The sequence below is a fragment of the Artemia sp. Qi Xiang Cuo genome, chromosome 14 (genome assembly GCF_049724085.1).
Source record: "Artemia sp. Qi Xiang Cuo chromosome 14, ASM4972408v1, whole genome shotgun sequence".
Classification (NCBI taxonomy): Eukaryota; Metazoa; Arthropoda; class Branchiopoda; order Anostraca; family Artemiidae; genus Artemia; species Artemia sp. Qi Xiang Cuo.
In genome coordinates this window covers 4,388,926-4,405,148 of record NC_142807.1, presented here as the reverse complement: position 1 = coordinate 4,405,148, position 16,223 = coordinate 4,388,926, and the positions used below count along the sequence as shown (strand labels likewise).

At 37.3% G+C, this 16,223-nt stretch overlaps 1 protein-coding gene across 1 annotated transcript in view; it reads left to right on the top strand.

Annotated features, from left to right (window-relative positions):
- Nucleotides 1-16,223, top strand: part of CadN (neural cadherin) — a 217,471-nt gene that overhangs the window by 179,692 nt on the left and 21,556 nt on the right. Inside the window, exons 30-33 of the mRNA XM_089100597.1 lie at nt 4,410-4,670; nt 6,719-7,120; nt 9,780-10,080; nt 14,081-14,270. Of these exons, the coding sequence (XP_088956723.1) occupies nt 4,410-4,670; nt 6,719-7,120; nt 9,780-10,080; nt 14,081-14,270 (1,154 nt within the window). The remainder of the gene's footprint in view (nt 1-4,409; nt 4,671-6,718; nt 7,121-9,779; nt 10,081-14,080; nt 14,271-16,223) is intronic.

The window sequence follows — 16,223 nt, the reverse complement described above, 5'->3', positions numbered from 1 at the left end:
AAACATCAACTTGTCATCATGGGCTTAGCTCCTGCATTCTTACTAGGGGGATGGGCAAGAGGTGGTGCGCATCCGGAGACTCTGGGGGCATAGGATATCCTTCAGGGAAAAGGAGTGTTGGAATATGCGTGAAAAACACAAGCCTTTGTGGTTTTCCAAGCTGTCTGAAAACTTGTTTTGGGAAATTATTTTACAATGGACTCTGAACACCCAATAATAAAAAAACAAAAGGTGGCATGTGCCTGCCCTAAGTCTTCAGTAGCACATTTTTCGTTAAGCGGTAGTGAAGAAAGCGTTGCTATTTAGCAAAGACACTGCTCGGCTAATTTCAAAACGTTATACAATGCATAATCTTTCACTAAAATTATCAGCAATGAGTCACTGCAGACGACAGTAGACTGGTGTAAACAAGCTTTCGGGTGGGTAATAGTGACTTTCATATAAGGTTGGCTTTTTTTTGGCAGCTCAACCTCTATCCCCATTAAAGCCTATATCCCCCTTCCACGTTCCTCAAATTCCGTGCCCAGCATAGAAGACTAGAAATCTTACTTGCTTGTACTTGTTGCACGTTCAAGCCGCATCCAGGCTCATCGTGGCGCCCAGTAGATGACGACATGTCTCCTTCCATAGGTTTCCCTCTAAGGTGGCGGGCTCCATCATTTCCAGCCACTGGCGATCCCAGCAACGGCCGTATTTTCGGAATCCTCCGATTGGCTCCAGATCAGACTTAGCTGTTGCTAGCCACGTCTTCTTTAGGCCTCCTGCCCTTTTCTTCCATGCCGGTAGTGGTAGACATTTGAGACATTGTTTGCTTATATGGACATCTGGTCTGCGCATTGTGTGGCCAAACCATCTCAGTCTTCTGTGCTTAACAATGTCAGGGACAATTGGGCGATCCCCACATCTTCTCCTTACTTCTTCATTCGAGATTCTATCTGAGAGGCGGATACCCAGGATATAGCGCAGGCATTTGTGGTTGAATATATTCAAGCTTAACGCTTCGGCTGCTTTGTGACCACGTTTCACATCTATAGAGGAGGAAAGAGAGAAAAACAGCTTCATACACTCGGAGCTTTGTGCGTGGCGATATTTCGCTCCGCTTCCAGAGATAGTTCCGTAGTTGAAGGAAGACACTCCAGGCTGACGATATGCGGCTCTGGATTTCTTCTGGAGATTCGCCGGCAGGGTTTACCATCGATCCGAGGTATTTGAACGACTGGACGTCCTCTGATTACCATTTAGAGTCACAGGGGTTTCATCCATCCCATCTGTTGGCATGGATTTTGTTTTTGGTAGGCTTATTTGGAGACCAGTCGAGAGTGCCTTGACTGCAACGTCTTTTATCATAGCCTGGGCTTCTGCAACGGATTCAGCAAGCATGTCCACATCGTCAGCATAGTCAAGATGTGTGACGGAGAAGGACGGGCTCACTACAACACCTTTATACTTGTCCAGGACCCTGAGGATCCAATCGATGACAAAGTTGAACAAGGGTTGGTGATAGGACATAGCCTTGACGTACACCTTCCTCGATCAGGACCAGATCTGAAAGATCGCCATCGACTCTTACCTGAGCCTTTGTTCCAGCATAGTATGCCTTGAGCAGATTGATGATCTTCTCAGGCACATCGTACTCTCGCATTGCTTCCCATACTGCATCAGAATGGACCGAATCAAACGCGGTAATGAAGTCTATGAAGATTTGGATTGTTTCCTGCTGGTGTTTAAACCAATTTTCAAGAATCTGTCGCAGGCTAAAAATCTGGTCACAACAACCCATGCCCGGCCTGAATCCTGCTTGGTCGGGTCGCGTTCGGCTGTTTCTGGTGTCTCTGAATCTATTTAAAAGTATGATTGGGAAAAACTTGGCAGTACGGGAGGAAAAAGATATACCTCGTTAGTTTTTGCATTCTAGTTTGTCTCTTTTTTTGAAGATAGGGACAATTATTGAGGTCTTCCAGCCATCTGGTAAGTAGTCATTTTCCCAGCCTTTGGTGATCACACAATGAAGTTCATCCACCGCCATATCGGGGAGAGCTTTCAGTAGCTCGGCAGGAATCCTATCTATTCCTGGGCTTTTATGGTTTTTCAAAACTTGGATCGCCTTAATTACTTCATCCCTTGAGGGTGGGTCCGTACATACATTTTCATAAGCCTGGTTGTGTAGGGGGCTCTGCGGTGCTGTAAGTGGTTGCTTTTGATTACTATTGTTTTCTGGTCTCAATGGCTCTTGGAAGTGAACTCGCCATCTTTCGATACGCTCCTCGCTGCTTGTGAGTATTTTCCCATGCTTCGCCTTAAGCAAGGGGATGGTAGTTTGCTTCTTCTTCCCAATACATTATCCAATTATCTGATAGAGTTTTCGCGTATCGTTCCGTGATGCGGCTCTTTCCATATCACTGGCAACATTAGACCAGTAGGCTTTTTTGTCAGCTCTTGCCGATTTGTGACATTCTTGTCGTAGTATTTTGTATGTGGGGGACTTCTTGTTGGTCATTTCTTTTTTCTTGGCAGAGAGTTTGAGTGTCCTTTTTTAGATCCATTTCTTGGTTTTACGCTTGACAAACCCAAGTATGTTTGAGGCAGCTTCATTGATGTGGTCCTTGAATTTTCTCCAATTCTTCTCAATCTTTATCTTGGGGCAGTTGGGGCACTGATCAGTCGGGGTTGCCTCCTCGGTGTCATCTTGAAGGACAACGAATCGGTTTGACAAGGACAAATGCTCCTCGGTACTCATCTACTTTCAGCTTCGACACGTCTATTTTCTGCTTCGGCATAGTAGTTTTCCTTGATAAGTCTGTACTTTAGCCTTGTCTTCAGCAAGAAGTGATCAGATCCATTTTTCGATCCCGTGTCAGCACCTCTGTACGCTCTCGAGTCCAATACCATGGATTTCCATTATCGGGATACAAGTAGATAATCTATTTGGGCCTTTACTCTTCCATCGCGGGATTCCAATGTATACGTATGACACGGCTTGTGCCTAAACCAGGTGTTAGCCACAGAGAGATTGTTCTGCATTGCGAACAACAGAAGCCTGTTTACATTTGTGCACCTGTCTCCGAGGCCGTGCTTGCCTATCGCCTGTTCCGAGTTATTCAGCTTTCCGCCGATTCTGGCATTGAAGTCGCCTGCAATTAGGAGGATATCTTTCCGGGAAATCTTATCAATAACTTTCTGCAGGTCACGGTAAAACTGATTTTTTTGCTGTTCAGTTGCATCTCTTATTGGGGCGTAAACGCTAAGGATAGTCAGATTGTTTAATTCTTGCCCGTACGATTCTCTCAGTCACAGGCTCATATTTGATGAGCCCAGTGACTGCTTTGGGGGACAACAGCATGCCTACACCTGCTCGGCCAGATCCATCTAATGGTCTCGTGTTATAAAAAGAGACCACCTTCCCAGCCGAGGATTCAAGGGTCAAGATGTTACGTCCATTTAGTCGTGTCTCAGAAACGCACAGAATATCAAGGTTATAAAGATAAAATTCATCAGCTACAAAAGCTTGTGTCAATGAACATTTAATCGAGCACAGGTTCCAGCAGCCGATATTCAGGACTTGTCTTCTTGATAGGACGGTAGCTAGCATACTTTTCGACGAAATCGCCTTTCTAGTCGCATCGCATAATACCGAGGATGCCGTAGCCAAACTTTTCATCATCATATTTGTCATCGTCATTGAGCGTTTCTTGGGGATAAGGTACACCACAAGGTCCCCAGTCTTGCGGTCACCCGAAGCGCGTTGGCTATCACCTAGCTTGGCGTGGAGCTCAGTGATGTTTACACCCTTCACCACTTTGAGGTGCGCTACCGGATTTCCTATGCTGCCTTGGGACGGAGGGTCAAGCCTCATTGCCTGGATGCCATCACCGCCGTGGAAATTTCCAGGCTTAGCTAGCCCTTTGCTCCCACCTAGAATCAGCAATAGGCTTCAGAAGGGGCTAGACTAGAAACCGCAGTTGAACTACACGCTATTCCTACAGCCCCGGGTATTGCGTCATTCAGTTGCATTTGATTTGAAAATGGCGTCGTAGATAACCAAAAAGTATACCCTTTGCATCGCAATTATCGAAACTTTATACAGGACCCCTCCTCGAACAAGACGGTAAATCACTTTTTTGCATGGGCACCACTGATATTCCCTTTTTTCTGCTGATTTTCTTCTTTGTCACTATTGGGGCACTGGAACATCATGAGAACTGTTTCAGTTCTCTTTTGAAAGCTAAATCTTACAACTTGTGTTTTTTTTTGTAAATTTGACTCGATAAAGCCTGGATATTTGGAAATAAAACAATGAATTTATGCAAGAATAAAGTCGAAAGAAAATAAAAGATAGAATCAAATTAAGTAATAACACTAGGTTGGATTGATCACTTGAAATTCGACGAAATAATTGTTTGTATTTTTAGAATGTGCGAATGATAGTTGACCATTGTCGAACGGCAGCAGTTTATGAGCCTGAAGATGGAACTCCAGCTAGCTTCAATACTTCTAACTGCGAATCAAAAGGAGCTATAACTCCATATAATGAATATCTGAACCTCAATACTCCGCTGCAAGTTGGAGGTTTGGCTCACGCTCCACTCGACCCTACACCCTTTAGATGGAGTCAGGTTGTCTATGGAAAAGGTTTTGATGGATGCATTAAGAACATAGTTCACAATAGTAAAGTAAGCTGCTTTTAGCATTCATTGGAAAATATTCCTCTTTTTTGATTTTATGTAGAGGTTTTTTTTTATTTTATACAAGTTCAAGAAAGAGTCTGTACAAGTTCAAAAAAGAACAAAATTTTGATTTTATGTGATTTTATGTAGAAAATTGTATTGACTTCTTATTTGAAAAAAGAGGTTCCCTTTGAATAATTTCTTGAACCATATTGGCTTTCCATTTACAAATCAAAATTTTTAAAATATTGAAAAAACGGATATAATATTTTAAACAAGACAATGGAAAAAATAGAAAAAAATTCAATGACAAAAAAGGTCGTGATATTTCGACTTTTAGTCCGGAAGCCTTTATCAACAAAAAAAAGTAAACTAAATTAAACAACATATTAATAAAACAGAGAGAAATTCATTTTTATTAAAGACCAGTATTCACAAAAAATCATATCAAGCAGACCTACCCCGTGAAAATCTATACAAAGACAAAAGAACAAAAGAAAAACAAAAAAACTCGCATATTTCATATTATTAAGATAAAAAAAATAAAAACTAGTTATTATCATAATGTAGAAAAACAGTCTATCCAGAATCATAACGATCCTACTGCTTTTGCCATGTTGACAGTGAAAGACGTAAAAGAACGTAGATAGACATATTTGACGTAGATACATAATGACGTAGGGTACATAATGGTACTATGACTGACTAATGACGTAGGGTACATGTGATGACGTAGGGTACATAATGTTTCAAGATGCTCATCATCTGATCTGAATAGACCTTCACGCAGCGAAAAGCGAATACACTGGTTAAACGTTGACAAACAAATATCAGCATACAGTTTTAGTAGCGTTATTTATCTTGATATTCTAGAATTACTTGCTGAGCTAAAATAGGATGGCATAGCTTATAATAGTCATTTTCAAAAAAAGCATTCTCTTATCAAAATAAAAAAATTGATTAATAATAGGAACTAAAACGCAGGTATAAGCAATTAACCAGACATTAAATCAGATTAATTTTAAAGTGAATGACTAAAAACCCTAATCGACTTTAAAGCAAGACAACTGTAGTTCATATCTTATGAAGCCTACAAATTGGCTAGCGGTAGATCGGGTCCTGTGAGGTCCGATCTGCCCGCTGCGTAAACACACAAGCTGAATAACGCTGTTGAAAAAAAATGTAGAACTTATTTTATTTTGCTTTTTAAGATTTACTTCACAAAACGAGAAAATGTAACGAAAAAAATAATAATAAGGGTATTAAAGTAATTATGTTAACTATTAGTTAAAAGTTATTAGATTAAAAGAAGTATTAAACTAGAAATATTAATGTAAAAATATACCAACTAATTTTGTCTTCTTTCAAGTCCTGTGGTCAACTAAGAAGAAATCACAGTATAGCTAAATTCTGAGATTACGCTGGCTAATAATGACAAAAAGAGAACACGTTCTAGTTTTTATTTGTGGAATATAAACAAAAGAAATAAATAGAAAATAAAATATGTTATTTTTTTGGGTTGGTCTTTTTATATTGTTCTGTTGGCTTTCATCTGTATTTTTGGTTTTATTCTTTATTCTGCGCCGAGAAAAGTTGAGGAGAGGTCTCTATCGAAATATTTGTCATTTTTATTCTCTTTTTTCACTGGTTTTGGTTATTTTCTTATTCTTCTTTGTTTTTTTGCCAGGTTTTCTCCTTTTGTAACACGGGGCCTCAGAAATCAGCTATAATGTATTTTTCTCTTAGTTGACCACAGGACTTGAAAGAAGACAATATAATTTGGTATATTTTTATATCAGTGTTTTTAGTTTAATATTTTCCCAGTTTAATTCTAGTTCAGTTATTCTTAATTTTTTTTAGTTTGATAATTTTTAGTCTTAATTGCTCAATAATTTATATAATTTCTAGACAATTAGTTTAATAATTAGTTTTGTTTCTAGTTACTAATTACCTTAATAATTCAGCTTTAGTTATAGTATCACTTAGTGTTAATAATTACTAGTTTTACTTTGTTAAATTTTTCTAGTTTAATAATAGAGAACCGTTTCTTTCAGATGTATGACTTAGCAGAGCCTGGAATTACAAGTGGGAGTGCCGGTGGATGCCACTATCTTGACGACAATTGTTCTGGTGCTAAGGATATTGGCGGTGGCACATACACCGTCGGTGGAAATGGAAAAAGTGTTGCACCCTGGTATGGCTGTGGTGAACATGGAGTTTGCGTCGGTCCAGCTGCTGAGCCACGATGTGAATGTAAGCCAGGTTGGACAGGACTCTACTGTAATGTTGAAACTGTACCAGCTATGTTCAACCCTCAGAGTTATGTAAAGTATGCACTGTCATTTGAGCCAGATCGCTTCACAACTTCTATTCAACTGCGATTTAGAACGAGAGAAGAATATGGGGAGTTGTTCAGGGTTAGTGACCAGCATACAAGAGAGTATGGAATCCTAGAGGTAAGCTTAGGCCATTGACGGCCTAGAGGCTATATTAATTTGCAACACAAAGTATAGGTTTTAGACTTGGGTTTATTTAGACGTACACTCTGTCACAAGGCTAATTTACCTATTCTTTACAAAAACAAAACAGTAAAACACATATATTAAATCATACTGACTTGTTATACACTTCCACAAAAAAGGGAACGAACGAGTTTCTAAGCCGATTTGTTCAAAATTTAACGTGGTTAAATTTCAACTTTGACTTGGTTCGGGTAGTCACTGAACCATCTTTTGGTAAGATATGGTGGTGCTGAGGTAAGGCATGTAATTGTTTTTCTAAAAAATGGTCATACCTATCTCATAATAATTCAAGTCTCGGATTTTAGTCACCACCTTACACTTTTTTCCAAGCTCTCAGCATGGGTACATTTATTACCATTTATTTGCTGGAGCCGTTAACACTGTATTTAGTTGTGCATCTCTATTACCATTGACTCTTTAATACAAGGTTGTTGCTACGATCTTTGTTAGATACGTGGTGGATGTATACCTGTTTGTTGGCAGAATAAGCAACAGTAGGCTACTTATCTCCAATTTGGGACTGTCCAGCACCCTGCCAGACATTTTTATCAGTGGAGGGACAAGGTAACGTAGGTTTATGGGTGGTTTTCCCGAAATTCTTTCATCCTCGGTCGCACGTCTCGAAACTGGAAAGCAAAAAATGGAAAGGTGGAAAGCGAAGACGACGTTTGGATTACGAACTTTAGAGGAACAGGTTTCAGGACCACTACCTAGCTTACTTGTACTGTGGATCAGGAACTGGCCCACTTCATTTCTGACACAAAAAATTCCTTTCCCAAATGTAGCCATGTTCTTCGTCCTGTTTCAAAATTACGCCAGAAATGTGGTTTCCACGACCTGTCTGGATTCACTTTCCCAAAGAGAAGCGTTTTCAAGTCACGAAAACCCGAATGGAAAGTTGTTCCCGTCCATTTTTATCTACAGAAACACAGGAAAAGTGATTCCAGATCTGCTTTCTAAGCCGTGAAAACCGCCCCTTAAGCGTGTAGAAATTATACCTGGAGGTGAAACCCTTTTAAACTCCGATATGGTCTCTGGTATTCTTCCTGCTGAAGAATGTCAAAACTAGGGATTCAACCTCGCTGTATATACACCAATTGTAATCCTGTATTATCTATTTCTCTGACTGGAAATGGGGTAAAGGATACAAAGTACATAATTAAAACGACCTGCATTTAATCAGTGCAAACTAAAAAACAAAGTCTTTCTCCGTGTTCGTACAGAACTCTCCATGCTGGTAAGGCGGCAAAAAGGTGAACGGGAGGTTGCAAGTGGCTACTACTCAGTTAAATAATGGCTGACCTAATGGCCAGTTAACACAAGTCGATTACGTTAAAAATCTAAAGGTATTGATAAGAAACTTAAACTTTCAATCGTGTGGAATTAGTGGAAACTTAAATGGGTGTCAGCGGCTGGACTTCAGCTCTTGGGGAATCTTGTTCTGTAATTTACGCTCTCTTAACTTTTTGAAGTTTTATGGTTATGAAGTTTTAGCCATTTCTATGTTGGTCCCTTTTTCTCTAGCTTAGGACTTTTGACTTGAGGTTAGGGATGGCCTGTGAGGGAAAGTTCATAAACAAATTTAACACATTTCATAGAACAGGAGTGTCATTTTCAGTCAAGTGTGAAGAAGAAGAAATAACAAAAATTTAACGGTAAAAAGTATTTTGTTTTTTTTATTATTATTTTAATATGTATTTCAGTTTTGATAATTCTTGATTTGATGTTACATTATGATGAAGAAAAATGTTTATTTTAGCTTAAAAAATAAGAAAACTCCATAATTTTCTTCTATGGAGCAGCAGAAATTTTGGACTTCCAAATATGGACAAAATCTAAATATCTAAGCATCAAATAAATGATACATTTACAAATAAAAGCTTTTTTCGATTTTCTGGCAAAACTTTCGTTCGGCCATGTTTGTCGAAGACCAGCCGAAACTTTCACGAATCAAAGCCCACGCTGCAAACCAGCACCTGATTGGAGGAAACGACATGGAGGACAAGCCAAAACTTGGCTTAACGCCGTCAAATCTGATCTTGAGTCAATTGGCAGATTCCAGAGACATGGTGGCAGATGGGACCCTTCATGGCTTGAAATTATCGCCCCATTAACCCAAGACCATAACCTGTGGAATTCAACAGTCTGCCAGATCCTGTCGCCAGGGAGGGCTACATAGCTTGTGTCCTTATCCAAGTACAAGTAAAGTAAGAACATTTACATATGCTAATAGCTTAGTAACGACGAATTGGCATCTCTTTAGAGACATCTTCCCCTCCTCTTGTTCCCTTCCTCTTGCCAACTTTCATTTCCTCCTTCAAATAATTCAACAGCTTAATTTACAGCTTCAAATAAATAATGCATCTACCAAGCGTGATGACATAGGAGCGACGAATTAACGTCTTTTTTGCCACGTATTCCTTCCTCTTGTAACGTTCATTTACAGCTTCAAGTAATTCAACAGCTTGATTTATAGATTCGAATAAATGATAAATCTACCAAGCGGGATAGCATAGTAGCGACGAATAACGTCTTTTTTTTAACGTTTCATTCCTCTGGCTAACATTCATTTACAATTTCAAATTTATTTTAGATTCGTGACAGTCGACTTCGCTTTCGGTATAATCTCAACTCCCTTCGAACCGAAGAAAGAAGCTTATGGCTGTCTGCAGTCAATGTGAATGACGGACAGTGGCATAGTGTTAAAGTTAATCGTCATGGTTCTTCTGCAATGATTGAGTTAGATGGCGGTGAAGGTCGGAGATATAACGAAACATTTGCTTTTGGTGGTCATCAGTGGATGCAGGTGGATAAACAAGAAGGGGTTTATGCTGGTGGTAAAGCTGAATATACTGGCGTTCGGTCGTATGAGGTCTATGCAGATTTCCATAAAGGTATAATTATTTAAGTAACAATAATTTATTCCTTCATTGTCCAATTCATTGCATTACCAACTAATTGCTTACTTTCTGAATGTTCATTAGTAGAAAAGGATCCCAATAAAATTATTCAAGAACCCTAATTGTTAATTACCTATATCAACAGAACCCGGTGTTGGAGGGTGGGGGCCCCAACTCACAAAAATATAGGGTGGGGGCGTATTTCTAAAAATCTAGGTAGGTCAATTTTATTGTATTTTTGCGATTTTTTTATCTAGGGGGGGGGGGGGTAAATTCTATAGGGGAATTCCCTAGCACCCCCTCAACTGGTGCCCCTGTATGGACGTTCCGTGCCCTTATTTTAAAGCAACTGGATTTTCACACCCACTTTTTAGTGGCAACTAGTGTGATGTCGGAGGCAAGGTAAACTCCAAAACACGTAAGGTGTTTTGGAGATGACGATGACCGATGTGTGATCGGTCATCATCGTGACCGATCAGTGTCATGTCATGACGATGTCATGACGATCGGTCATCGTCATGACCGTAAGGTGTGATGACGATAACGATGACCTGCGTTGTCTGAATAATTCATTTCTTTCAGAATTAGAAAATACGCATGCAGCTGCCCATCTCTGACTAGGTTGGTATGGGGCTTTGGGCAATAAAGTTGCATCTAAGCAACTTTAACGTTAACGTTCTTTAACGTTCTGATGTACTATGTAGTGCAGCTTATTTTTTTTAAGACGCTATCTAAAACCAAGCAACAGTGTGTAAATCATAACTTTAGAATTTGATACACTGTACAGGGCTATTGGCCCTGTCGTAACAATCGATGTTGCCTTAAAAACTCTTTATATGTGTTTGTTTTGATTCATGTTGCTCTGGTTCATCATACTGTATGTGTTAGTTTTATCCAGTTTGACTCTATGCATTGTGCACTATGCACTATGCACTGTAAATCTCCATTATATTTAACATACTATGCGTGCCATTATTCTCCATTTAACTTATTAGGCTCAGTCAGCCTTATTGTTCAAAACCTAAATATTACGTTTGCACTTATTACGTTTTGATTCTCGGCAGTCAGATATCTAAAAAAGGAAACTAAAAATATATCATATTGACTCGAGTTTTTTTAGCTTAATAATTCATAGTTGACTTGTGTACATGATTTATGCACGTTGATTTGTGCTTAATCAGTGTGACATTGTTGATTATTATTGCACCTTGGTCTGTTATTGTACTCACTCCTGTTTGCATTGTTGTTATCATTCACATGAACTTGGAATCTTATTCACCATATAAGGTTATCGACATCGTCGTAACGATAAATGATACCCTAGAAGCCCCTAAATGACGCAATTTTTATCTGTGTTGCTCCGGTTCATTATTATATATTTTACTTAAATACTATGTTTAGCTAATTACAAAAGGTGCTAGATATAGCAATTTCCTTTCAAATGAGTCCTTAAATAGCTCTCTATGAAGTTTCGAGGGAAAAAAAACGAAGATGTATCCCTGCTACCCTGACGTATCCGTGCAAAAAGTGACTTTCCTTGTTGTTAAAGCCAGGGAGCTGTAACTTTCCTCTATATCCTTTTCGGCCATAGTGATTCTAATGGTACACTTTTTGTTTCGATCCGGCGCCATTCTTTTAGGGGTTTAAAAATATTTTTCGAAATTCTCATAAATATGTTTCGGAAATAATATTTTACTATTAATACTAATCAGGATAATAGTTACTATTCCTGAATCAGCTACATAGGGCAATTTTTTCTCGCCAATCAGTTTTTATTAAAATGGGGTTTGTAATTATCGGGGCACTATGGGCCGTGGTTCGTTCTTTGCTACGTTGCAGCGATAGCTGCAATCATGATTGGTGTGATTTGTCTCCAGTTTGCTTTTATGTGCCATTTGTCTCCATTTGACCCAATTTGCTATGTGCACCATTCATCTCCATTTAATTTCGATCAGCCTAATTGTTCAAAATCTAAACTTTGCGTTTAATTTGTTTGGATTCTTGGTAGTCAAATATTGTAACTGTTAATTAAAAATACATCATATTTGCTTGAGTTTTTTGCTTTTAAAAAAATCAAAATATGTTTTGTGCTCTGTCTTATATATAATATTGTACCCATTTTTTTTTATATTCTCATTTGTTTAATTCTGTAAATAGAAAGGTCTAAGAAATTATTTTTTTTTTTAAATAAGCTGAAATTTATTCAGTAGTGTCATAATGATCTACATTTTTTTTTTTTTTGAACGTGAATTGAAAATTATTTTATTCTATTTCTTAGTGTTTTTTTATGAAAATAATTGAATTGCAAGACGTTTTAAATGCAATTGGCTGTTCCATTAATATTCGCTATAGAGAATATATAGAGAATAGAGAATATATAGAGAATAGAGAATATATAGAGAATATTATAATTCGCTATAGAGAATATATAGAGAATAGAGAATATATAGAGAATATATAGAGAATATTATAATTCGCTATAGAGAATAAAACCATTGGGGTATTGGCCGTCTGGGTGGTTTAATGTGATTCACATGAAAAATGTTGTTCCTTCAATTCATTTAAGACCTGCAATTCCAATGGGCTTTCCTAGTAGACAAAGCTCATAAAATATGAGCAATCTCAGTCATGTCCTGAGGACATGCTCAGTCATAAATTTTGGAAAACATTTTATTTGGGGTCTCCAAGCCTTCAAATGGCTCATAAAACTGATAGACTGTTTGAATTTTCCTTACTACATGCCCATCAACCTTAGTTCTGCCCTAGGATGAACGGATGATAGACTATATATCAACAACTGAAATGACATTATTTTATACAATTCTGAAAAAGGCTTATGCCAGCTTTGCGTCTCTCTCAGACTATCTGTCTTGACTTTTTTTTTTATTTGTCATGGCTCTCAACTTTTTCATCACAGTCCACCAAGATGATTTTAACTTAAAAAATGGACTAGAATTTAAGGTCTTAAACGAATTTTGTCGAAGTTGTAACCTCTCTAGAACGTTTTCCTCACATCAGGAAAAGAACTATTGTCTTATTACGAAACATTTTATTAAACAATAATCACCTAGCGAAGCTCTGACCTATGGTATTCAAATCATTATTGTAACTTTTCTGCCCGAATGCGTAGCATTTAACGCAAAGTAATTAAGAAATAATTAGAAGTAATAGCTATCAGTAATTAAGTAACCAAGTAATTAAGGTTCACTTCGCAGCTATCAAGAGGCATTGTCTTTCTCTGAAAGCGGAATCAACGGATTTTTTAACAAACAAATTGTGTTTTGAAACTCCTATTTATGCTCAAGGGTTTCAACGTTCAGGGGTTTCTAACTTCAGTTAGCAGACGGTTAATGAAAAATATTAAGGGTACTGGGAGCGGGAAACTAATTTTCCCAAAGTTGTGACCTGTCTTTTCACACCGGAACAATGGTAGTATGTCAATTTTTCAGAAACGAATATAGTGCCGTTTTCAAGAATCAATTCACAGATATATTTAGAATTATTGCTCGTCTAATAGGGGAAATATATTTAAGCGAAAAATTAATAAAATCATTTTGTTTGCTTGCTAATCCCCGTATAGAATTTCTCCTGATATTAATAAGCACTACCCCTTTTTATTTTGATATTATCAAAAAGATGTCGAAAGTAAATTTTGTCTTGTACGTCATGTAAAAATGTAGTATTATCGTTTAATTTCTTTAAATATTTTTTGTTTAAATCTCGTGTTATATTAGATAATGTATTATAATAAAATTTTACCGTCGTGATTTTTTTTTTTTTTTTATTTTTTTTTTTTGATATTAAAATGTATTTTTTCATCTTTTCGTTCTTTAATTAGCAGCCTTGTCAATGCTATTGGGAAAGTGATTGGTATAACTTTTGATATTATCAAAAATATTGGATAGAAGTTTCTTCAACATTTTGTCAAAAAATGTTCTTCTGTACTGCTTATTGAAACGCAAAACTATTGTTTTCAGATTGTTATTTCTTTCAGGATGTTTGGATGACATTCGATTAGAGGGCAAAGTTCTACCCTTACCTCCTGCGTTAAATGGAACTCAATGGGGCCAAGCCACATTATCACATAATATACGCAAAGGTTGTCCTTCTAACAACCCATGCGCCAGTGTTACGTGCGACCCACCTTTCGAGTGTATAGATTTATGGATGGGGTATGAATGCAGGTAAGCCGTGATTTTAAAATTTAATTTTCTCGTAACCTCAGATCAGGGCTGTAACCAGGATTTTTGTTTGGGGGGGGGGGTACAAAAAAACTTTTAAAAGCACATAAAAAATGTATTTATATTCTTTTTTGTTATGTTTTGTTGAGTCGGACACACGTTTCTGGGGGAGGGGGTCAACCCTGCCCCCTAGATACGCCCTTGCCTAACACTCACAAAAAGAAAAGTACACATGTGCAATACACGCTTATCTTATTTTTATGAAATTTTAACAAGATGAGAAAAAGATATGTGCAAAAAAGAAAAAAAAGCGAGGATAGTTCGAACTGAAAACGAAAATATCTTGCAAATATTTCGGCCGAAATCTCTGCTCAGCTGTCGTCAGAATCAGAAAAATAAAAACAAACCTTAAAAACAACTACTAAAATAAATGAAAACAAATCGTAAAAAATAGCCAATAAAATCAAAGACCTTCTGCATGCAACGGTTGAAGGGTAACTCAACAAAAATCCGATATTGAGTGACAATTTAAGATGTTCGAATATTTTTTATTCGGAATTATACAATACTCAATGCTATATTATACAATACTATGAAGCAGTGTGATGCCAGTTTAATCAAGTCTAACCAACAAATAGCGGAGGAAACATTAAAGAAATTTATCCCTGGCGTTTAATCTAATTTGTCAGCCATCTTTGTCACTGATTTGAACACGCTTTAAGCATTATTTTATTGATAAAATAAATCGTTAATTAAACCAAATATTTAAATAAACAGGCTTTACTAAACTAACCTAAATTTTAACAAGATCGTATAAAAAAAATGAAAATTATATATAAAACAATATAAACCGTAAAAAACAACGACTAAAACACAAGAGACGGCTATACCGTAACACCATGTAACGGTGAAAGGGTAACTGAAAAAAAAAACAATATTGAATGACAGCTCAAGGAGCTAAATCATATTTAATATTCTTTTTAAAGCTAGTCGCTTACCAGATATGGTATCATTTGACCTATTTTTGCACTAAGGACGGATGAGCTGAGGTCCCGGCTGACATATTTGCATCATTTTTCATTTTCATTGACTGGAACTATCCTGGTCCTTTTTATTTATTTTTTCCTTCTTTATGCATATCTTTTTCTAATCTTGTCATGCTTTGTCAAGTTAGTCTCGGAAATTATTCTAAAAAACTTTTCTGAGATCTTAATCTCCAATGTGACCTATAACCTCAGACGCACAAAAGTTAAAGTGCATATTGACTACCCTCTACCAAAACTTGGTATCTGCTTTTCTCATTATTTCGGGGAAATTGTAAAATAGTGATTTTCCAAATATTGATTTTTTTTCATCGTCAAATCGTCGAATCTGCTTTAATGAAACCGCGTGATAAAAATGAAACCGCTGTCTACGAAAAATCGTGAGGATTCGATACTCTGACAGAATCTCAAGTGTTGATGTGCGCCACTGGCGTTTTTTTTGCGGTTTTTTTCTGGGAGGGGAAGCTGTCCATCCTGCCTTAAAATCACTTATCCCCCTTAACAGTCCCCCTTCTTTGTACCTTTTCTGTATTTATTCCCCGTGGATATTATATCTTAGAAAGTGTAGAAGACGAAAAGTTTCTGACTTAACTATTGGGCTTTCGCGTCGAGGTTAAGGGAGGTTTTTATTCAAAGTCAAATTTCTGTGTAAATAATAGGTAGCTGATATAAGTTTCCTTTGTAAAACTTTCCCGAAAAATTTCTTAGGTTCACTCTCCTGAGACCCTCATGTCTCATTGTAACCTCCAGCATACAAATTTAAAAATACAATGGTGGTGGGAAATGAAGCGGTTAACATTTGGAATTTTATTATTTGGGATTATATTTTTACTATTTTTATATTTTTATTAATTGAGATTATATTATTTAACCACCTGTGGATGTGTGACGATTTTTCAAAAGTTGAATATGT